Source organism: Alligator mississippiensis, chromosome 12 (genome assembly GCF_030867095.1).
Source record: "Alligator mississippiensis isolate rAllMis1 chromosome 12, rAllMis1, whole genome shotgun sequence".
Classification (NCBI taxonomy): domain Eukaryota; kingdom Metazoa; phylum Chordata; order Crocodylia; family Alligatoridae; genus Alligator; species Alligator mississippiensis.
In genome coordinates, this window is record NC_081835.1 from 242,499 (window position 1) to 265,215 (window position 22,717).

Here is a 22,717-nt window from a genome sequence, read left to right on the forward strand (position 1 = left end):
CCAGAGAATAACTGCTCCAGGGAAAAATTAGAGTAGGTTAAACTGAAACCATTCCAAGCTGAGCTAATCTCCCAAAGGCAGAGACATTACTCACTAATCAGGAATGTGTCTGTATTTTTCCTAATGAGAACAAAACATTTTATCCCTGTTCATTAGAAGAAAGTTAGGGTGTACTGCTGCCATGCCAACAGACTCTTCTCCCCTGCGGACACAGCTGGGGGTGTCTTTCTGTCCGTGGTTGGAAGGGTGATTTGGTAGGCTAGCCAAAATCTTGCCCTGGCAAGAAAGACCCCATTGTTTCCCAGGGCTGCCTGGACTTTGTGCAGCTGGCTGAACCAGGCCTTCTCAGGGGGAAGTGCCCATGGGGGCTGGAGCTTGGAGGGTCTCACTTGCTGGAGAAAACTCTCTTTGCATTTCACGTTGTGTTTTGTTCTTTTCTAGCTTGAGATGCACTGACCCATAAGAGAAGTGAAGGTGTCTCGATGCCCCCAGGAGTCCCGATGGTAAGCAGACTGCACCAGGGTCCACACCGTATCCCCTGTGCTAGTGCCAGCGTTCAGGCCCCACAGTATTGACTCTGTCAGCCTCAGATGCTTGGTCTTCCATAGCTGCCAAACTCACCAGGCCTCATTGTGGCATGAGAGTTTCTGTGGAGGGAAGCAAGTTTCCTAAGTGCACTTGGTGTGTGGTTGGGGGGTGGGGGCAAGATGAACCTAGGGACAAACACAGACGACAGCCACGTTCATCAGGCAGGACATCTCTGCCTGCTTAAGAGGAGCTTTGTTTTTCAAGTTTTACCTTTACAGGGCAAGCTCTTCCTCTCCTTGCCCCCTTCATCTTTCACATCTCTCTTGTTGGCCCCGTCCCCGGAGGCTGGTATGTGGTTCATAAACTTAAGTGGCGCCCAAGGTTAATCTATGTCCTGCTTGGTGCCAGAAGCCTTTTTCGCTCCTCAGATTCTGGAGCTTGTTTCTTGAAGTGCTGGAATGTAACAAGTGATTTTTTTTAAATTTAGAAACTGCCACACAAGGGGATGGTTTTAATCAACAGACAACAGAACTCTTGCAGGGACCAGGGCCAGCAAATATCGGACAATCCCTGTTCTCCCTGCTGTGATTTATGCAGTGGCTGAGCCTAGCAATACGGCCAGCTTGGCGGCCTCAGGGGGTCCCATCCCTCTGGAATTGGCCGAGATGCTAACAGGACACTGGTTGTGCTTGTTAGCTTGTGGTATGAGGCATGAGTTGCTTCATCTTGGCAGAGCTCTTTGGTGATAACTGGAGCTCCCTGAGGAACTGGTGCCTTACTCTTTAACATGATGTTAGTATGTCTAGTTTTCTGATGCCCACACTTTAAAACGGAGGATGACAAGCTGAAGAAACTTGAGAGGAAAGATGCAAGGAATTAATTGAGGTCTGCAAAGCAAGCCTTATATTGAGATCTGAGAAACTAAATTTAGTTTATCCTGGTAAAGGTTAAGAGATGACTTCCCACATGTACCTGGATGAGGAGAAAAAAAGGTTATAACAAAGGGCTTTCTCATCCAGCACAACAGGTTCTTCTGGCTAGATGCTGAATCTCGGCAAATTTGGACTAGAATTAGTGTACATGTATAACAAGGAGAGCATAATCAATCAGTGGAGCAATTTATTAGGGAGACCATTGCCTCTCCATCATCAGTGGTCTTCAGGTCAAGAGAGGAGGTCTTTCTAAACTATTTGCCCTAACTCTGCCACAAGTCAGACCATGCAGGAATTGCTTGGTGAAATTCAGTGGCCAGTGCTATGCTGAAGATCAGATGTTAATGGTCATACCAATCCTTTTCTGCACTTAAAAATAACCTTAACTCTGTGGTACAACAAGAATCCAGCCGATGTGAGAGAGCCAGATTAGGATGCTATCTTTGGCTCCTTGGGTTTAAGTAAAACAAAAACATGCACTTAAATGTCTTTAGGGACGGGATATCTGAGCTCTGCTATACCATTTCAAAAGGTTTATATAAAGCAGTGGTTTTCAACATTTTTAGACCCAAGGCACCCCTCATAAGACTCGAGGCACCCCTTGGAAAATACCAGCCCTTGATTTTTCAGTAGGGTTTTTTGGTTGTGGGGGTGTCTGCAGAAAAAAATTCTGTTCCAAAGAGCTCAGAAAGATTACAGCAGGTCAGAATGGTTTTACTGCTATGGATTCCTGTTCAAAATGTCTGGGTTTATCTTGGGAATCACATTTGCACACCTAACAGTACTAACATCGTGTGACACCCTGTGTCACCCTTGAAAGATTCTCAGGGCCACCCAGGTTGCCTAGACACCCTGGTTGCAGAACTGGTAAGCAATTTGGTTATGGTCAGAGGGGAGATAAGAAACAGTCCTTTCTTTCTCTGTGTTTATTCATGTTAACGGTAGCAATGAGGGAGTCCTAGACACTACTAGTGTGACGGGCTGTGCTGCAGGGCAGGTTGGTGATGAATGCTGTATGTATGTCTGGAAGGATAAAAGCGAGGTGTGATTGTGGGGAATTGCACATGAGGGAGTCTCTCTTCAGCACCGGAGAAAATGAATGAGTCCATCATAAAAGGCAGAAATAGTAAAGAGGGTCCAAAAAAGGGCAGCATCCACCTGAAGTGGGTTTAACAGCAACCTGTGTTGTCTTGTTTGGAAGGAGGAAAAATGGGTTGGCTTCTTAAAATATAAAACTAGCTAGTCCTCTGTTTCACTCTTTGTAATAATGCCAGAGCAAAGAGAAGACCTCGAGGGCATCAAACTCTAAAATGCATCATAGCTTATGTACTCATGGTGTGATCAGCCTATGAAATTCTGTTCCAGAACAGAGGCAAATAGTTTCAGATTCAGGAAAGAACGAGACAGTAGACATTTTTGTATGAGTAAGAGCAGTGTTGCCAACTAGAATGTAAACATCGGAGGCTTTTGATCCAGATGTCTCAAGGTATAAATTGACTACGAGTTGTGTTTGGGCAGGAATTTCTCCTACTATATGTTTGCTCATTATAGTGCTTTATTCTTTCTCTGTGGCTGCTGATGTTGGCCTACTTGCACTATAACACCAGTGTCCAGTGGTAAAGGCTTTAAAATGTTTTTTAGCTTACAAAATGGCTAGAAGCCAACAAAGCTGCTTGCTTGTGCAGGCTTTCCTGAACTTTGGCTGGTCCCTAGTCCCTAGCACAGTTCTGCAGTGCTACGACACTATATTCCCAGCAAAGAAAATGCTTAAACAACAGTTGAGGAAGGTGCCCAAGAGGTGCAGCATGGATGTGGGTGACCTACGGGAGGCTTGTTTGAAGCTTCAGGAGCCGTATGCTGAATTTTTCTGGGGCTTACTGGAATGCTCCACACAGAACTGTGATTAGCCTTGTAAATCCCTTTTAAAGTGTAATGGATGAAGAGCCTGTTTTTCACTTGCACAGCGGTGCCTGTTTTCTGCACTAGCATGGTGAACATAACTGTTCAAGCCGATAAATGGTCCTTAATGTAATTAAGTGTCAGGTCCTACATCTCTCTGCAGGCTGGCATAGGGCACTGGGATGATTTGCCTATGCAGAGGGAAGTTGATGTGGACAGGTGCACATTGTACACATCTGGAAGCTGTGAGAAGGTTAAAATACCCTTTTCTTTTTACAAAGCTCAAGAACGAAAGTAGTTAATCTCAGCTGGTGCGTGGCATATCTGCAGTGTTAGCTGCTCATGGAAGGCCACTGGAGGCTTTCCAGACTGAGGAGAGGGCTGAAAGGAAGTGGTGCCTAGGCCTTGACATGCTTAAGGTACATGCTGTAGGAAACTGCAGGTGGGAGGGCGTTGTGGAGGTCAGTTTTCTGTGCTCAGAAGGATTAGGGATCGCTCCTTTCCACTGCAGTACGTACTCTGCTCCCTGTAATGCTGTGCTGCTCCTACCCTTTCTCCAGTAAGAATTGCTTTCCCACTGAGGTGGTCTATCTTCTAGCACAAGTATAAGAGTGTTCTTATTTCTGATAGCCTCAGCATCGGAAAACAAAAGCGACATAAAATCTTGCATCGGATCCTGTCTGTATTGGTTCAAAAGGACTGTTTCATCTGGCAGTGCCCAAGTTCTTATTAAATTTAGTTCCATCTTGGGGGACCTGAGTGCTGTACAGAGTGCAAGGCACACTCCCTGCTTCACAGAGCTGGCCATCTGAAAGGTCAAGATGGAGCCAGATGTTCAGAAGAGCTTAGTGCACACACTGTGCAGTGGGCATTGAATACTTCTGAAAATCTGGTCTTTATTTAGGTACTTAAAAATAGGATCTGGATTTTCTAACTGTGGAGGCCGCGCACTTGGAAACCTGGCTGGGAGCTGTTTGAAAACGTGACCCCAGGAAGCAGTGCGCTGCAGAGGAGGAACATAGCCTCTGAGCAGAGTGGATGGGGTGAATGGGCATGTGATGGTGTGTCTTGCACCTGTGGGCATACCTGGAGGGAGGTCCTTTTGTGTGGTGCCTGGCAGCATGTAGGCTTAGGCTCGTTCCTAACCCGTCTCATTCTTGGCCCCAGAGTTCTCCACTGTGGGGATTTCCCAAGTCCCCTGGACACTTTTCCCATGGGAGAGCTACCCACGGTGGTGCTCGCATGCCAGCACTTGAATGTTTCCTAGGTCTTGTCTCTTAGTAGGGCTCTGAGACCCTGGAGCCCCATGATGCGGGCTCTCTGCATCTCTCATGGCTTTATAATTATTCTAGTATAGGCATCTTTTGGGGACCTGTTTGGGTGCCTGTCTGAAGCTGCTGGGCTGAGTGGAGAGCAGAAGGCCCACTCCTTCCCCAGTGTGTGTGCAGGAGGTGTTTTCTACTTTGCTTGCCAAAGCGGGCTGGGGGAGGCTTCCATCCTCTTTCTTGCACCCCACCCTGTGGGAGCATGAGGCCTCTCCTGTTACAGATCCTATATTTCTTCTATCCTAAAGGCACTTGCTCTGGTGCTGGGGTGTTTGAAGATGCCTCTAGGGTCCTGCTGAAGGATGCTGGTGAGGGGAAGTGGATGTCTGTCACTACGCTGAGAAGCTGGGTTGGTTATTGTTTCCCTGTTCCCTGTAAAGCAACCTGTTCAAATTTGCTGATGATACCAAGATTTGGGGTGAGGTGGGCACGCTAGCAGGGAGGGAAAGACTGCAGCAAGACCTGGATTGGTTGCAAGGGTGGGCTAACAAAAACAGGATGCATTTCAATACGGACAAGTGCAGGGTGCTGCACGTGGGCAGTAGTAACCGGCAACACACTTATAAGATGGGAAACTCCCTTCTTGAGAGCACAGAGGCAGAAAGGGTTCTTGGAGTCATCATTGACTCCAAGATGAACATGGGCCGACAATGCGAGGTCACGGTTGGCAGGGCTAACCGGACCCTATCGTGCATCCACAGGTGCATCTCGAGTAGGGCCAAGGAGGTGATCCTCCCCCTCTATGCGACACTGGTCAGGGCACAGCTGGAGTACTGTGTCCAGTTCTGGGCACCCCACTTCAGGAGAGATGTGGACAGCATGGAGAGGGTCCAGAGGAGGCCACCCGCATGATCCGGGGACAGCAGGGCAGACCCTACAGTGAGAGGCTACAGGACCTGAACCTGTTCAACCTCCACAAGAGAAGGCTGAGGGGGGACCTTGTGACCATCTATAAACTCACTAGGGGGGACCAGAAGGGTTTGGGGGAGACCTTGTTTCCCCGAGCGCCCCCCGGGATAACAAGGAATAACGGCCACGAGTTGTTGGAGAGTAGGTTCAGATTAGACATCCGTAGGAACTACTTCGCTGTCAGGGCGGCTAGGATCTGGAACCAACTTCCAAGGGAAGTGGTGCTGGCTCCTACCCTGGGAGGCTTTAAGAAGCGGCTTGATGCCTACCTGGCTGGGGTCAGTTGAGCCCAGTTTCCCTCCTGCCCAGGCAGGGGGTCGGACTTGAAGATCTACAAGGTCCCTTCTGACCCGACTTCTGTGATTCTGGTTCCCAGCTCCCTCTTCGTCACCAGGTCAAGAGTGTCTCTCAAAGTCATCTTCTTGTTTAAATCTAGTCTGGGGCCCTTATGATCTCTTTCTCTCTCGGGTTTGGTTTGAATTTGAGTAGTGTTTCTCACTAGGGCCTACAAATATTTACTCCAGCCAGCCTCACTCAAGTGCTGCCAGCCAGTCTGACATTATTCGATTAATCACAGCTTATTTTGTCAATTTATATCCCTCTCTTCAAAGTGCTGTCCAGCCCACCTTTGTATCACTTCTTTTTAAGACTTTTTTTATATCATAGCAGTGCCCAAGGTTCGCTTGGCTTTTTCCAGGCATGGAGGAAGACAGTCCCTCCCTTGAAGATACAGGAAGGGTGTGGGAAAGGAGGTCAGTACACAAACAGAGCAGTTGGGATGACCACAGGCCTCAGCTTATTCATCCATGACAGGTTTGTTTGCTTTTGTGTTTAAAGTGCCCCACCATCCTGTCTGCCCCAAGCAAACCTTTCCTGTCCTCCCTCTGCCCCTCCACAGGCTCCCAACACTGCCTGTCACGTAAGCAAGGAACTGCTCAGGTAAATGAAATGGAGAGGCAGAAGGCAAGGCAGGGTGGGATGTTAGTGACTGGAGAGATGTAGTTAGCCATGTCACTCTGAAGTCAAGTAAAAAGGTAGATCTGCACCTTCTAGACTAACCAGAGGTGCTGAGATCATCCAGTGAAGTGAACTTCATCCCACAGACGTTTGTGCTGTATCTGCCTACTGTGGTTAGTCTGTAAAGTGCAATGTCTACCCTGTCTTCTGCCTTAGAGACTAACTGGTTCAGAGAGGCATGAGTGACTGTCTACAAAGGCTTATGCCTCTCTGAATCATTTTGTCTCCAAGGTGCCACTCTGCCCTGCCTTTTGTAAATGAAACTGAATTAGCTGGATGGCTAGAGAGCCCTTGGGAGGGGGGGAGAGGGAGAACTCCTTGTGACACTAGGTAGTATCTGTGTCCCATCTGCTGTAACAGCCATGCAGGCCTGGCTGCTACTGCTCTCGCTTCACTACCTCATGCAGTCCCTGCTTCCTGAGGGGGCTTCACTTTTCCTCTGAGGCATTAAGGAGAAAAGCTCTTGAGACAGGAGCTGTTTGCTCAGTTTGCCACATAGCATCCCAGTCTCAAACTCCTGCTCTAGTGCAAATAGAGAGCTTTTGTACTCTTGGCTTGGTCCAGCTGCTCCAAGTTCACCTGCCCTGATGGAGGCAAGCTGCAGCCTTGCACTTCCACAGGAATGAAATGACCAGTGCCCAAAGCGCTTGCAGCTGTTGTTTTTGTCCCTCCTCATAGGTTTGCTCGTCTCCTCTGGCTCCCTGCCCACAGCAAATGTAGTTCTTTTGTCTTTCTGAGAGAGGGGAGCCCAAGGGAGTGCTATTTCAGTTGTCTGGATGGTTGCCGCGTGCAGCTGGGCATCTGCCGGGTCAGAGGTGTGAGTGTACTGTGTGTGATGCTGTTGTTAGCACTGTAGGACCATAATAAGATCCCCATCTACCTATGTCTATTTAGATGATATACTAATGTCTTAAAAAATGCAACAAGAAAACCCCCCAGAAACCTCACCTGAGTAACAAAGGCAAAGATTTAGACCAGTTGTTTTCAACGTGTGGTCCACAGACCCCTGGTGGCCCAGAGACTGTCTAAGGTGCCCATGAAAGATGACTAATGATCAATCAAAAGTATGTGAATACCCAGGCTTACAATTCATAGGGGTCTGCACCCCTGTTTGAAAGTGTTTAGGGGTCTACAAATGAATAAAGGTTGAAAACCACTGATTTTTAGAGAACAGTGTCCCTGTGGAGTAAAATCGGGGGAATCGTTGGAGTCTGAAGGGTTGTCTGTGCTTAGAGGTTATTTGGAGTAACTTGAGTGTTTTGGAACAAGCTGCCTTGCACCCATGTGCAGGTCCTTCTTCCTCGCCACATTCCATTTCCTGTACTGCTGGTTTGGTTTTTAGCCCCTCCTGGTCAAGTACCACGTGCCATCCCTCCCCCTGCCTGCACTGGTGGCCATGGGAGCTGGGAAGCCAAATACACTGCAGGGCAGGCATGTGAACTGCAGTAAAAGCAAAAAAAAAAGCAATAGGAAAATTACTTTGGCTTGCAGCCTGATAGTGCCCAGGCCTTATATTTTATAACAGAAATGGCCAACATGAGACTAGATATATTTTGTAATACACAGTAATGATAAGATGTTCACGGACCTTTTTAATTAGATCCTCTACACTAACAGTGTGGGTTCAAACCCATTGCTGTAGCAGTCTGTGCAGTGTGCTTTGTGGTGACCTGCAGGAGTTAGAAAAGAGCAAAGACAAGGCAGTGTGCTTTCAGTGCAACTTTCTCAGGTCTTCCTCTTTTGGAAGTGGTTCTCTACCGCTCCTTCAATCTTGAGGGCACTCTCTTCCAATATGCTTCTTTGATTACCAGTGGCCTTTTAGCATGAGATCCTTTTCTCTGGCTCCTGGATTCACCTTGGGGTAACCTTCCTCAACATAAGCATAGCCTGCAGAAGCATGTAGGCAATTCCAGACCTGGCCAACTCATGCCAGTTCTTTGCCACCCTGGCATCTGGCATGGTGCTTCCCACAAGATGGGAGTTACTGAGCACCTGGCAAACTTTCAGGAGAAAAGGAGATGGAGAACAAGAGGTCTTGTTTAGTGACATTGTAGTGGCATCCTGACAGAGACTGAAGAATGCTGAATTGTGAAGGGAGGATTTCTTTTTACTGTGACTCCACAGAGAAGTAGTGGTCTTGTGGCTGTTCAGGGCATGCGTTGTCAAAGAAATGGAAATGTGTGCCACTGATGCAGAGGCTGCACACTACAGTGACACTGTCCACGGCCACCCTCAACCTTGCTGTGTCTTGCAACCCCTGGAGCATGCTGTACTGGAAGTGCCCCACTCCTGTGAACACAGAGGACTGAGTACTGCTATGGCCTGAGACATGGGTCACTCCTACCTTCCCTACCCTAGCTGCAGGTGCCAGGTTCCTCCCTGGCCTGGCCTGAACCCCAGACAGGAAAGACTGTCCCAACCTCCAGCGCACGTACCTGGGACAGGCAGCACAAATGAGAGCACTCAGCGCTCTGGACATGTCTGCCACAGTGCTGCTCTGCTGTCCTTATAGCACAGCAGCAACTGTTCTTGTTTATGTATTCGGTCACTTATTTTACAGGTTGGTTGAAAAATTCCATGACATCCTTGCATAAAGCATAGCCAAATTTGTACTTGCACACATTTTTTCATGGCTTATCACCTGTCTTCAGAGTAAGAGCTCAACCTTGTCCCCAGTCCCAAGGGGTTAATGTGCTAGATGTTAGCATAATATGCTGGAGTTAGCCCCTCTGGGCACGTCCAGACAAGCTCACACGTGCCTTTTGCAGCATCTCAAAGCAATTTGAGATGCTGCAAGAGGCACACTGGGAGCAAAAAAAATGTTTCCTGCACTGTGTATTTGCAGCACAGGCTCCAATTTGATAGGTACCAAAAAAAAAAAGGAAAAAAGCAGGGCAAGACACAGTCTGGGACCATGCCCTGAGGCAACCCGGAGATGGGTCCTCCAGAGAGAGACTCTGGTGTCTGGCCAGAGCGTTTCTATAGTGCTTCTGCTGCCCCAGCACGTGGGACATGCACCCTTAGCATGCTGGGGTAAGCAGCAGTGGGGCAAGGCTGAGGCATGACCGGGACCTGGGCACAGGTTAACGGGGTGTGGGGTTTGGGGGGTGGGGTGTGCCACATGCCCGCATGTTGCGGCCGTGGCCCCCCTGCTCTCCCCCTCCCCCTCCCCCCCCCCGACATACAGCCCCTGGCGCTGGTAGAAGCACATGGATTTGGGGGTATTTTAAAGAGTGAATTTGGAATTTTTTTAATCGGAGAATTTGCAGTTTTTAAATAGGGACCACCAAGATTCCTGCTAGTGAGGCAAGTGGCAGAACCCAGGCAGAGGAGCCTGCTTGGGGCTGGCACCTGGGACCCAGCTGGAGGGCAAATGAGGTGGCTGACCTCCTGGCCATTCGGAGGCAGGAGGACATGCTTTGACAGTTCAAAGCAGGCCACCACACTGAGAGATTATAGCCAGGCCGCAGCCTCCACTGCCAGACTGCTGCAGTGGGTAGAGGGTGCAGGGACCTCTAGGTTAGGGCTGCTTCAGCAGTCCAGCTGGCACAAGGGGCTAGTGTCCCCAGATACCAATAGGCCAGGCCCCAGAAGCTCTTGCCTATTTGTAACACTCATACTGTGGGCCCTAAGGCCCACCTGGCTAACTAATAACCCTGTGTGGGGCTAATGAGCGAGTGGTACAACGAAATTCTTGGGACAGCTAATGGAAAAAACAGGATAGGAGTGTTGCGTGGGTCAGAGGGTCAAAATGTGAAAATGAGTGCGCTTCAGGGGGACACCGAGCAGAGCCCCCCAGGCCGCACCTCAAAGGCATCCAAGGAGCCGGTGGACGCTGCCTACTGATGCTCTGCCCAGAGAAACGTGCATGGACAAGTGAGAGGAAAGCAGCCCCGCAGTCTCTGGGCACTTTCCCGGCCAGAGCCTCCTTCCTGGACAAGTACAGGGCCCACTTGGCCCGGGCCAGCCGGAGGTTGACCAGGAGGTCCCGGGACTTTGTGGGGCTGCAGATGGGGTGACCAGAAACAAAAAGCGGGGGGTGAAATTCAGCCAGAACCTCAGGAGGAGGTTCTGGAGGTGGAGGGGTTGCAGCCTGGCGCACTCGAGGGTCACGTGTGCCAGGGTCTCCCTCTGCCCACAGAAGGGTCAGGAGACTGGGGTATCTATGAAGCTTGCCACATATATGCCTGTGGCGATGGCTCCATGGAGGAGCCACCAGCTGAGGTCCCCAGTGGCTCATAGGATGAGGGTGGAGTACAGACTCAGCCTTTGGGGTGCCACAAGCTCCTGAGAGCAAGTAGCTCTGAGCCGCTTGCCAGGGGAGCTTTTTATACTGCTGGGGCCTGCACAGGTGCTGGCTCCAGCCTCCAGCTGCCCCTGGCTGCAGATCCAGGAGGAACTGGGCAGGGTCGGTATGCCTCACGTGGCACAACTTGCCCCACACCAAAGTGCGTGTTCAGGCATGTGTGCTGAGGCAAAAATCCCCGGCACAAATTTGTGCCACTCTTATTTGAGCCGCTGAAAGCACACGTGCCTGCATGTGTGTGGATGTGCCCTCTGTCTGTTCAAAAAGGCTCCGCCTCTGTTTCTTCTTATCAGTGAAAAAATGCAGTAGGCACCTATTATACAGGGCAGCTCTTGCTCACAAGCATCTAGCCTTGTCATCAGGGAACCTCCATGTTCAGACTTGGTGGCTCTGCAAGGTGGAGGTAAATAGTCCCCTTATCCTGTGCCAGTATCCAGGGGAAGGCTGCTTAAGTTGGACAGGCTATCTCCCACAATGACAGCAGGAATTGCAACAGATTTGATGTCCACAGTGGTCACAGGGACAGAAGTGCCATTTCTCACTGCAGTGAGCAGAGCCAAGGTTCTGGCTGTCCTGGCACCACGGCCCTACCCAGACCTCCCATGTTCATGTTGGTAGGAGTCCAGATGCTCCCCCAGGCCCTGCAGTACCATGGAGAGGTACTGCCCCTAGTCATGCAGATCCGCCAGTAATCTCCCACCCATTGCCATGCATTGTGGCCTGGGGCAGCTGCCACCCCTCTGACAACACCCACCTGTTGTCCCCTAGTCAGCGCCAGTCAGACAGTAGGACTCCACAGAGGAGCGGCTACTTGTTGCTGTATGCCAAAGGGCATCATTCATGCTGTATTTCAGCTGCTGCAGCTCCAGCGTGACTGCACAGGCTCCTAGGGAAGGAGCTTCCCACATCTTGAAATCCTGCTGCCACTGCTGGGTGTGCAGTGTACCACTCCTGTCCTGTCAGCCATTGCCCAGCTGAGCACTGAGGTAGTGGAGAGAAACTGCTCCAAGGAAAGCTTGTGCATGAGTAACTGCTTCATTTCATCCTCCTTCTCCTCTGCCATCATTGCTGTGACACTGCCAGGGTTGTCTCCCAAGTCATCTGCATCCATCTACCAGCATGACTGCCAGCATGTGCAGATCAGTCTGTTGGCATTAATGCACATCAGCACAGTGCTCAGTGCTGTTTCATCCATGATTCCTGACAGCAGCGTGAAAATGTGGCTGGCTTGCAAGAGCTGAGGGAACAGTGGGATTTCATGGGACTTAGTTTGATCCAGACATTCACTGGCATTCTAGTGATACCCCTAAAATGCATTATAGTTTCTGCAGCTTTCATTGGTTAATTTATAAGGTGCAGCTCTACCCTGTCTTCTGTGCCCAAAATGTGCCATGAAAACAGCTCTACAACATACAGAGGTTGGTATTTGAACATTGTACTGCCTGATCTGTGCCCCCAAAGCTGCACACTCTTCCAAAAAGCATGGTGCTAGGTGAAGTAGCTTTAGCTCTATATGTGTATAATACAATATGGTAGAATAGTGATACACCACATTCCTAGAACGTAACGTGATCTTAAAATGAGCAGGTAGTGAATTGTGACAGCTACTGGAATTTCAGGTCTCTGTGCTATCCCTGGGCAAGTGTGGGGAGTGGGAATAAATGCTGATCTAGTTGTAGCATGTTATGGCCAAACAGTGTGTTGTACTGGCTCTAGGCAGAGCTGCTGACACTGTCCGCAAACATCAGCTGCTACTAAGCCAAGAAGAGAGTGCTTTCCCAGGACGCTAAGTGAAGGCAGGGAAGTTTAATTATCACTTGAACTCAAGGAACTAGCTTCAGAGGGGGAAGTTCATCCCTGTCCACTCAGGAAATCTTTCTTTGCAAGACAGCTCTTGCAGTATAAATTCTTTGTAAGACAGCACTTGCACCTTATAAATTCAGAGGAGGGCCGCCCGCTTGGTTGGAGGTCAGTAGGACAGGCCGTACGAGGAGAGGCTGAGGGACCTGAACCTGTTCAGCCTCAGCAAGCGGAGGCTGAGGGGGGATTTGGTGGCTGCCTACAAACTCATTAGGGGAGATCAGCAGCAAATAGGGAGGGCCCTATTCCCCCCAGCAGCACCTGGGGTGACCAGGAACAATGGCCAGAAGCTGCTGGAGAACAGGTTCAGGTTAGAGATTAGGAGGCACTATTTCACTGTTAGCGTGGCTAGGATCTGGAACCAACTTCCTAGGGAAGTGGTCCTCGCTCCTACCTTGGGTAAATTCAAAAAGAGGTTGGATGAACACCTGTCTGGGGTCGTGTGATCCCAGCGTGTGCTCCGGCCAGTGGCGGGGGGTCAGACTAGTTGATCTATTTAGGTCCCTTCGGACCCCAAACTGCTATGAAACTATGAAAGTAGGTCTTGGAACTCCGGAGGCTCGGCATTATTTGCATAGCGTGCGGGGTCTACTAAAAGCCGGATGCAATCCATAACATTGCTGGTTTGCATCTTGGCAGCTGGCACTTAGGCACTTGGGTATCTGCTTTCTGTGACTTGTACTGCTGGCCTGCACTCTTTCTGAGTGGATTTCCCCCCCTGTTGCAGCATAGCAGGGCCAGTACCAGCTTGTAAACTGCTCCCTGTGTTGTTCTAGTGTCTTCTTGATGTCTCCTAGCTAAGCACTAATCCAGCTGCTTCTGCAAAAGTGCAGTCAGTGCAGAGTGCTCTGGCTGCAGGGATGAAGCCTGACTGTCCCGACATGGGGATCTGGGGCTGGATGCTGTCCCTCATTCTGATGGTTCAAAAGAAACAGAAGTCCAGCTTGCCTGGTTCTGCGGGGCGGGGGCAGGCTGAATCTACCCTGCCAGAAAGCATGTGACAGGGAGCCACTCTCTCAGGAAATCCCTGTCTACTACTTGGAGATGCCCCGAGGGTCTCCCTCTTGGGGTGCAGGTGGCTAAAGGTGGCTTAATGTTCCTTTAGGCCTCTTTAGCTCTCCTTTCTCAGAGCTGTGCCTTATGAAGCAGGGCTGGGCTCCTGTCTCTGGCATCTAGGAGCGTATCTAATCTGTGTGTGGGAGCCATTGAGGAGCACTGTGTAGAGGCATGCTGCCAAAGAGATGGACAGCCTCTGGGGGAAAAAGCAATTGCACTGAAAAGGTCAGCTGCTGTCCAAACTGTTTCTGGACCAGTCTGTTCTCAGGGCTTCAGCCCTGAGTCTTGCCATTCTGCTCCTGAGGCAGATCTTTCACCTTTCCATCAGTACTGCGGGAGCCTGAGCAGAGAGGGGGAAGACAGGCAGCAGTGACCCTTCCAAAGCATCTGGTCCAAACGGAGCAGTTTGGCAACTGGTGTGAAAGCCGTTTTGGAAAATTAAGTTATCATCAAATACAGAAGTAATGTAAAAGCTTAACTGAGCAGCTCTGTAAACTTGTAATGTTTTCCAGAAGCTGCAGCCTTTATGACATGACTTATCAGCAGTCTCTGCTGGAAGCTTATTGCTGTACCACAGGGTCCCCCAAAGACGGGCAGCCTGCACAGTCTATAGTCTGTATTGACATCAGCCCAAGCCAGAGCCTGATGGAAGCTTGCTAATGGGAAGGACTGCAGCTCAGCTCACTCTTAACACCTGCAGCACAGGCATGTCATTTATTTGAGTTACATCGCTCCAAATTCATTCTACTGTTTCTTCTGCCAACCACCTTAATACCCAGCTTTGGCAAGTCCTGCTTCAGCCCCTGCTCTGCTGCCATTGTCCTCCTCTGTTGCAGCTATTGGCTCTTCTTCAGCCCTCCCACAACACAGAAGGGGGCTTTTTCCCCAAATCTCACTGCTTTTAAAGTAGCAGTACCAATTTCCTCCTCCTGAGGTCTGAGGAAAGTTCCCCTGTAATGCATCGACTTTGAAGGTTTTGTTCTCCTCAAGGAAATTCTACCAGGTCAGCCTCCATGTAAACCTGGAACTAAAGCTCTCTCTTAGTGGCATTGAAAAACTAGATACAGAGGATGGGTCATCATCAAGACCCTGGCTGGTGTCCAGCTGACATTGCACAAAATGCTTTCCATCCTTGTATTGTATTCTCCCCAGCAATATTCGCCAGAATAAATGTGCTACGGAGAGATGCAGCAGTGATCAAGGAATTAAAAAATACTGTCCTCTCCCTATTAGAAAAAAATGCCCTGCTAGAAGAAAACTGCTAGAGTTCTGGTCCAAGTATGAGAGCTGCAGTCTCTCTAGAGTGCAGGGACCTCCATGCCTTGGCTTTGGCACTTGTCTTCAGGATTTTATCACGTGTTGTCATGACTGCAGCTCAGGTGGTGACTGTACCTTGATAAGATAAAACCGTTGGCCTGTATCTCTGACCAAGATGCTGTGTGAGAACTCAGATTCTGGTGCTTTCTCTATGACACCCCTCTACAAAGACCAGTGTTGTTTCATCTTGTGCAGCTTTGCATCCTAGAGCTGACACAGCTGGAACAAAGCTGCCATCTGAGGGATCAGGTGGGAGCTGGGCCTGGCACCAGGCATCAGAAAGGTTTGTTCTAATGCTCAGGAGATGTGTGGAGGGCTCCTGGTCAGTTGGGAGATGGGACAGGTCCTGCTGGGGAGCATGAAGGACCGAGACAAAAACAGCACTGAGATCAGCCCTGTTCTCCCCAGTGGCTAGGAGGACAGAGTGTGTCGGAGCCCAAGAATTGCTCCAGGTATGAAGGGAACTTAGAAATGTGTGTGCTGCACCTGCTCTGTGCTGGCTTCAGCATGCCAGGGCTTTCACTAATGCTGCTGAAGCTGGTCAGAAAGCTGAGGGTGCCCATGGCTGGGGCATTTGCCTCCCTGTAGAAATCTGTTGGCTTTATGACCATGGCATCTAGCCAGGAAGCTGCAGCTTAATCTGCTCATTGCGTTTGAGAGAGTATGATGCAGTGGTTAGGAAGATTAATCTGAGGATTGGAATGATCTGTACAGGTCACCATAATGATAGACCTTTGCCGGGGGTGGAATTGGCAGCGGGCTGCGTGCGACCTTGTGGAAGATGGGAGAGGTTCTCCCAGCAGCCGTGTCACCTGAGATCCGGTGGGATGAGAGCGGTGCTGCAGAAGGGAGCTGTGACTTGGAAACTGCAAGAAAACCAAGTGGCACCCTTGCTTTCTCATCAAATTTCATCTGCTCTATGACAGCAGATCAGGGTTTCCTGACACAAATGATTAATCCTCTGTCCCTTCTGCTGCAGTCTGGATTAACCAAATGAAGCCCAGAAGTGTCATTTCAGTACTCTGCATCAGAGAAGGGAAACGTGCAGAATTACAGCCCGTGTGTTTTCTTGTTGACTAGAATTGATTAAAAAATCTGACTTTAAAAAAAAAAAAAAATCTTTAAACTGTGGCAGTTACCTGAAGAGTGACTTTAGTTATAATTTTGGTTTTCTGTCAGTTAGTAAAAGCTGTGTCTTTTGCTATCAATGGGCTTATGGGGTCAAGCACAGTTGGAGTCCTTTGTTCATCACAATTTACAGTACTGTATAGTCGTGTTTAAATATGTCTTCTTCCTTTCCCATCCCTGAAGGTTTATGATGAACTTAACCAAAGACACGGATATAGGGAAAAACAGTCTTACCCTTTACTGTACTTGAAAAGAAATCAACCCTGATTGAGGAATAGCTGAGGAATATCTAAATAGCTTGAGAAATTGAATCAAACTCCACTGCTTTTTTTTTTTTTTAAGTGATAAAGTATAAACAAGTGTCTAGGTTAGCACCTGTAGTCGCAGTGACGTGCAAGTGGGAGGCATGTTCATTTACACCAGAACCACAGACTCGCCTACTTACAACAGTGTAGTTAAGAGCACTATATTCAATATATGTGCACCATTCAGGAGATGATATGGAGCCCTTTGCAGAACATGCATTGTTCTAGATGTCTCTCATCTGTCATCTCATGGCATGCTTCTCCTCACCAACCAATGCTTTCTCTAACTGCAGTTGGAAGTATTTACGTGGGAGATCTTGCAGTGGAGAGCTGCTTTAAACTTCGCTCTCACCAGGAACCTCACCTCAGGTTTCATGATGTTCCAGGACTTTGACTAGAGCAGAGCATGAGACGTGTTTAGAGTACAAGGCTGGTTTCCCAAGCATAATTATAGATGAAGCACAGCCTAGGCCCTGTGGTTTATGGGGCTGGCTCTGCTTTCCAGTTCCTGCGTGCTGCCAGCTCAGGCGTCCTGCCTGTTCTGCCTGTCCTTACCTGTTGCTCTCCTGAGACCTGGGCATACTACCCTAAAGACCCCATAGGTTTGGCTCCCTGCAGCAGCAGCAGCTGGACTCCAGGCACCTGCATTTCTGCGACATGTGACTAACAGCCCCCTTAAAGCAAAGTTTTGTTTAGCCCGTGGTTGGAGCAAAGGCGTTTCAAACTGTAAACAAGCTGCGCACACAGCTACTCTCATCTAATCATATGCTGCAGTGCAGGGTGAGAGAGAGAGAGTTCTGAGTGACAAGAGCATTGCGGGAGCTTGTATTCCCCTAGCAGAGCCCAGCTCATCCTGGGCCTGTGGGATACTCGAGCCTTGTCTACATCAAGAGTGTTGTCGGGTTAGCTGGAGTAGAGCCTTCCTCATGCAGACGCGGTCTTTCATCTGAGAAGTGCTTCTGCCAGGCCCGCAGATTTTGCTTCACCCAGGAATGAGATGCAAAGCACTCTGTTGCTGCTATAGCTGTGTCCATGATGCTGCGTTTCCAGCATAGATGCTGAGGCAAAAATCCAGAGCCATCACCAGGCCAACAGCAACTTTTAAAAGACTTGAATACTGTCCCCCACCAAACCCAAACTGCCCTGCATCCCTTAAATGGGTGGTGCCTGCAAAAAATACCCTCTTCTCCTAAGAGGGCTCCCTTGAAAGTGTCCTCAGGAAACAAGGTGTGTTCCACAGTCTAGTAATTCAGTCCCATTCCTCCCTCCCCCAAAATAAAAGGACCTGCACCTTCTGGATACTGTCACCTCAGGAAAAAAAATCCTAAAATGTAACACAATTCATAATCACTATCCTCCTGGAAACAAAAGCACCCACATCCTTCATTAATCTCCTGCCCCTTGGGGGAAAAGAAGTGTTGCATGTCCCATGACTCCTGTTCTTCTAGAAATAAAATCTGCCTTCTCTCCCGGGAAGCAGATGTGCCCCACACCCTGTGAGTACTTGCCTCTCTGGAAATAAGATGTACCCTGTCTCCTGTAGCTCTGACTCTCCCCAAACTGCTGTCACTTCGTCACTCATGAGTCTGGCACACGGTTGTCAGCAACAGTTGCATCTTCAGTGTGGATGGGACCGAGGAGGCACCAAGGGCAGTACGTTGCAGGCGTATGGAAGGACCGGGGTTCTGCTCCAGCCCTCATTTGCAGGAAGGTGTACATCAGAACCAGTCCAGATGATGTACAGATGTCATTGAACCCAAGCACCACTTGTGTGCTGGAAGTTTGAGTCTTGCCCTTGGCTGTTGCTGGAGAATGTGAGTTCTGCACATCCTGTGCTCTCTGCCTGCATTTATGGGGTCAGTTTTGCTCTGAGAGCAGAGCTTCTGGTCAAATGGCTTCTATTTCAGTGTTCTCAGTTCCCAGGCATGCTCAGATTTTCTTTACTGCTGTTTTTATTTATGAGGCTTTAAACAGATGGGGGGTGAAAAACTGCAGTGAGTTTTGGGAGCAGAAAATTCTAACTGTCCGTTATCCACTGCACACAAAGCCTCTGTGTGTAGCCTAGACAAAGCTAGTACTGGTGTGATGTGAATCGATGCGTGTGTGCGCTGATGGGCAGGGCGCCAGGTTGCATCAGTGTGTGTGCGTGCGTGTCTCGGCGGTGCTGCTTAGTTACCTACAGCAAGCAGAGAGTGGCGTGCTTTCAGAGCTGCACAAAGCCCTCTGTTCAGCAGCGATCGTATCTGCAGCACCTTCCTCGACCCGAGCACTGCAGAATCGATTCTCACAACGGGGTCATCTCTGCTCTGCACGTGGGGAAGTCGATAGGTAGAGAGGACTGGTGAAGTGCCAGGACGGTGCTGAAGACCCGGGTAGAGCCGGCATCTCTTGGTGGTGGTTATTGCATGTGCTCAGGAGCCACCTGGGAGAGGCCACAGTCAGAGTTGGAAAGCAGTCGGCAGGGTCCTGCAGCAGTCCAGGGCAGTGGTTTCTCAGAGCAACGCGAACTCGTTTCCCACTGCTCTGCCTCTGGGTGATGCTCCCTGAGCGGGGGCAGCCCTTGGAGCTCTGCAAGATCTCAATAACAAGCTCCGGGAGACTGTGAGGAAAGTATTGCCAAACCTCCCTGCAAAATGCACAAAACGCCAGAGTCTCACCCAGGGGGAGCAGAATTGCTGGAGTGGGCGCTGCAGCCCTTCTCAGCGGGGCGCTGCGAGCTCCAGGCTCTGCCAGCCCCGGGGGCACTTTCCAGGTAGCTGCGGCTGCCCAGGCCTGGCTCCTGGAGTGGGGGGAAAACCCCTGGTGCCACGGGGCAGCCAGCCCCCACCCCTTCTGGCACCAGAATGAAATCCCGCTCCGCGGCTCGCACAGACCGGTGCCTGCCCTCTTTTTTCTTCGCGCGGGGGCGGGACTGGGAGCCTCCGGGTGGCTGTGGTTAGTGCCGTGTTCGGGATAGCTTGCGCCTCTCAAAAGCGATGTTCCAGAGCCCTCACCTGAGACCCAGTTACGCGGGTTTCCCAGCAGTCCTCACCTGGGAGTTCGGGAGGACGGAGAGGAAAGCAGATGGTGCGGAGGAAGAGAATAGCTTGTGGAGGTGGTGGTACAGCCACGGAGAGACCCTGGCTCTGCCAGGGACCGACTAGCTCCCAGGCTCTGAGGAGGCGGACGCTCTTCTCTTCGCGATGAGGATGCCAGTCCCCTCCCCTAGGCCCGGTTATCGCGGCCATCCCCTCTGCCCGCTCCTGCCCACCGTACTGGCTCAGCAGCTGCCTGGGCAAGGCTGCTCAGGAGCGCGAGGAGGGGAGCTCCTGCTCGGGGGCTGGCAGCACTGCCGACAAATAACGCGTCATCTTTCTGTGCTTAGGCCGTAGAGGATTTAAGACCAAGTTGGGAGCATTGGGTTATGGCCTGTGCCCGCCCTTCAGGAGGCCCGGCGGTCAGGTCAGCGCTGCGATGCCACCGGCAGCCATGGAGCTGACGAGCAGCTGGAGCCTTTGTTTCCAAAGGCTGCAGTGAAGAAGGGGCGCAGGGAGTCGGACCCTGGCGGGATGCTCGGGCCTGGGCAGACTGCCCCCGGCCCAGGAGGCAGGGTGGAGGGCTGGCCGGCCCCGTGCGCTTGTCATGGCAACAAAACGTTACCGGGAGTAAGATTAATCGGAGGTGGGAGGAAGGATCCTCCTGGGATACTCCAGAGGGCGGCGGGGAAATGAGGTCTGCCTCGTCTCTGCGCCCCCCCTTCTGCTTCCACAACTGAGCCAGCCACCACCTTTCACCCCAGTGGATGGTTGCCATAGCAATGAATTCAGGGTGGTGTCAGCCTGTGAATTGGTCAATAAGAGGGAGGCCTGGCTTGTTTTGTTCTCCTTTATTGGACTAGCGCGGCGACGCAGCCTTTCTCCCTGCAGAGGTTTTGCGGCACGTTGTGAATGGAGCCAGTATGTCTGTTTCTGGGAGCGGGAGGGTGCGTGTCGGTTCTGCAGCCGCTGGGCTCTGCTCGGTGCAAGCCCGAGCCGGCAAGGCAGGATCGGCACTGTCTGCGAGGGAGCCTGGCTCGGTCTGAAATCTGAAACGCTACCGTGGGGTTGCAGACCGCAGGAGAGCGGGGAGCCGCAGGAGGAGGGCCGGAGAGCACAGCGGTGGGGCAGGGCAGGCCTGTGCTGGGGTCTGCCCGCCACGGAAAGGCCAGCCCTGGCGGGTAGATGCAGGCCACTTGTGTCTTTTCCCAACAGGCCATTCATTTTCCTTTCTGTTACTGATTTCCAGCAGTGCCCGTTGGGTGCCACACGCAGCACAGACGTGTCCCCCGCTCTGGCGAGGTTACGTTCACAATCCGGATCGAGCGCACGCTCTCCGTGTGGTCCGGGACCGTGGCACAATACGGCTCCTGCCTGTCCGTGCTGCAAAGGTGGCCTGTGCTTCCGCTGTGGGAGGGCACTGCTGTATTTGAACCGGCTCCTGACGTTTTGGTACTGGTTTTCAGAGTGTAAAGAGCACCGTGTACTTGAGAGGGCATTGCTGGCGCTGGGTAGAGCCGTGCTTTGGTTACGTTGTGAAAGAGATGTGACTCTCAGTTTCCTGTCTCTTAGGTAGCTGGGCCAAACTCCGAGTCTGCTGCGGAGATGAGACGCTCTCCCGACATGTGAAGTAACCTCTGGTACAAAATCCCAGGAATACCTGTCCTACTCTGGCTTCGCTGCTAGCAACATATATGCTCAGTTTGTCACCATGATGGCCTGGGAAGCAAACAGCACCATGGACGTTCTCATGGGTTTCCTACCTCTGGTATTCCTGCAGATTTCCTCGCTCGTTGTCACCTCTCTCGCTGTTTGGTCTCCTGATTTATCCTGAGTCGAGCTCACACACCTCTTCTCATGACCCTGCCCGCTGTGCTGGCAGACTGACCTGTGCTAACCTGCCTTCCTGGTGCGGGAGGGTAGCAGCTTTCTCTCCCTCGCAGAGCGGTTACCATGCCTCTGGGAAACCTCCTTCCTGTCCTCTGGTTCCTGGGGGCAGCAGTTCCGGGGGGACTGCAGTATGTCACCTTTTCACACAACACCACCAAATTTCTGCACCTGACTATGGACTCGGAGACTGGGACCCTGTATTTGGGGGCCACAAACTTTCTTTTCCAGCTGATGTCTGACCTATCCTTGGAGAATACGGTTCAGATCGGACCTGTTTTAGACAGCAAGGATTGCCTGCCCCCGGTCGCAAAGCTGGAGTGCCCACAGGCGCACTCCACCGACAACCACAACAAGCTGTTGCTGGTGAACGCAGCACAAGGGGAGCTGATTGTCTGTGGCAGTGTGCACCAGGGGATCTGTGAGAAGAGGAGCCTCGCCTCCATCGACCAGGTTCTCTTTCGCCCAGAGAGCCCCGGAGACACGCAGTATGTGGCTGCCAATGACCCAAATATCACAACGGTGGGACTGGTGGGGTACTCAAAGGACAACGTGCCCCTGCTGTTTGTGGGGCGAGGCTACACCAGCCGAGGAGTCGGGGGGGGCATCCCTCCCATCACCACGCGAAACCTCCGGGCTCCTGGCGGGGATGTGCCTGGAGTTGACTCCCATTCCATCTTCTCCTACGAGGAAACAGCAAAGCTGGCCGTGGGACGGCTCTCGGAGTATAACCACCATTTCATTAAGGCCTTTGCCTACCGCACCAGCGTCTACTTCCTGTTTTACCGCCGGGACCTCAAGTCGCAGTCACGGGAGTACAGGACCTACATTTCACGGATCTGCCTGGACGACTCGCATTATTACTCCTATGTGGAGCTGCCACTGCTCTGCCGGGGTGCGGAGAACACTTACAGCCTCCTGCAAGCTGCCTACGTTGCCCAGCCAGGCAGCAGCCTGGCCAAGGGGAGACTCGGCACCCGGGGAGAGGTGCTTTTCGCCACCTTCTCTGCCTGGCAGGCTTCGTCAGGCAAACTGAGCGAGGAGTCTGCGCTCTGTGTCTACACCATGGAAGAGGTGGACCGCCTGACCACCTGGACTCGGGATGTCTGCTACACCAAGGATGGGAAGTCAGAGGAGGGGGATGAAGTGGCTTATATCGAATATGATGTCAGTTCCAACTGTGTCCAGCTACCAGCGGTAAGTGGCTGTCCTGGGCTTCTTGGGCGATTCCTTT

The 22,717-nt window shown here is 51.1% G+C and overlaps 1 protein-coding gene across 7 annotated transcripts in view; it reads left to right on the plus strand.

Annotated features, from left to right (window-relative positions):
• PLXNB1 (plexin B1) overlaps positions 1-22,717 on the plus strand; it is an 83,483-nt gene that overhangs the window by 24,456 nt on the left and 36,310 nt on the right. For 5 of the 7 annotated variants that reach the window (XM_059715910.1, XM_059715909.1, XM_059715911.1 and 2 more), the window contains exon 2: positions 442-503. In XM_059715910.1, coding sequence (XP_059571893.1) covers positions 483-503 — 21 coding nt within the window. In that variant the 5' untranslated portion in view covers positions 442-482. Of the gene's footprint in view, positions 1-441; positions 504-21,168; positions 22,681-22,717 lie in introns of those variants that run through there. The other 2 variants (XM_019498386.2, XM_059715907.1) reach the window with 2 other exon arrangements.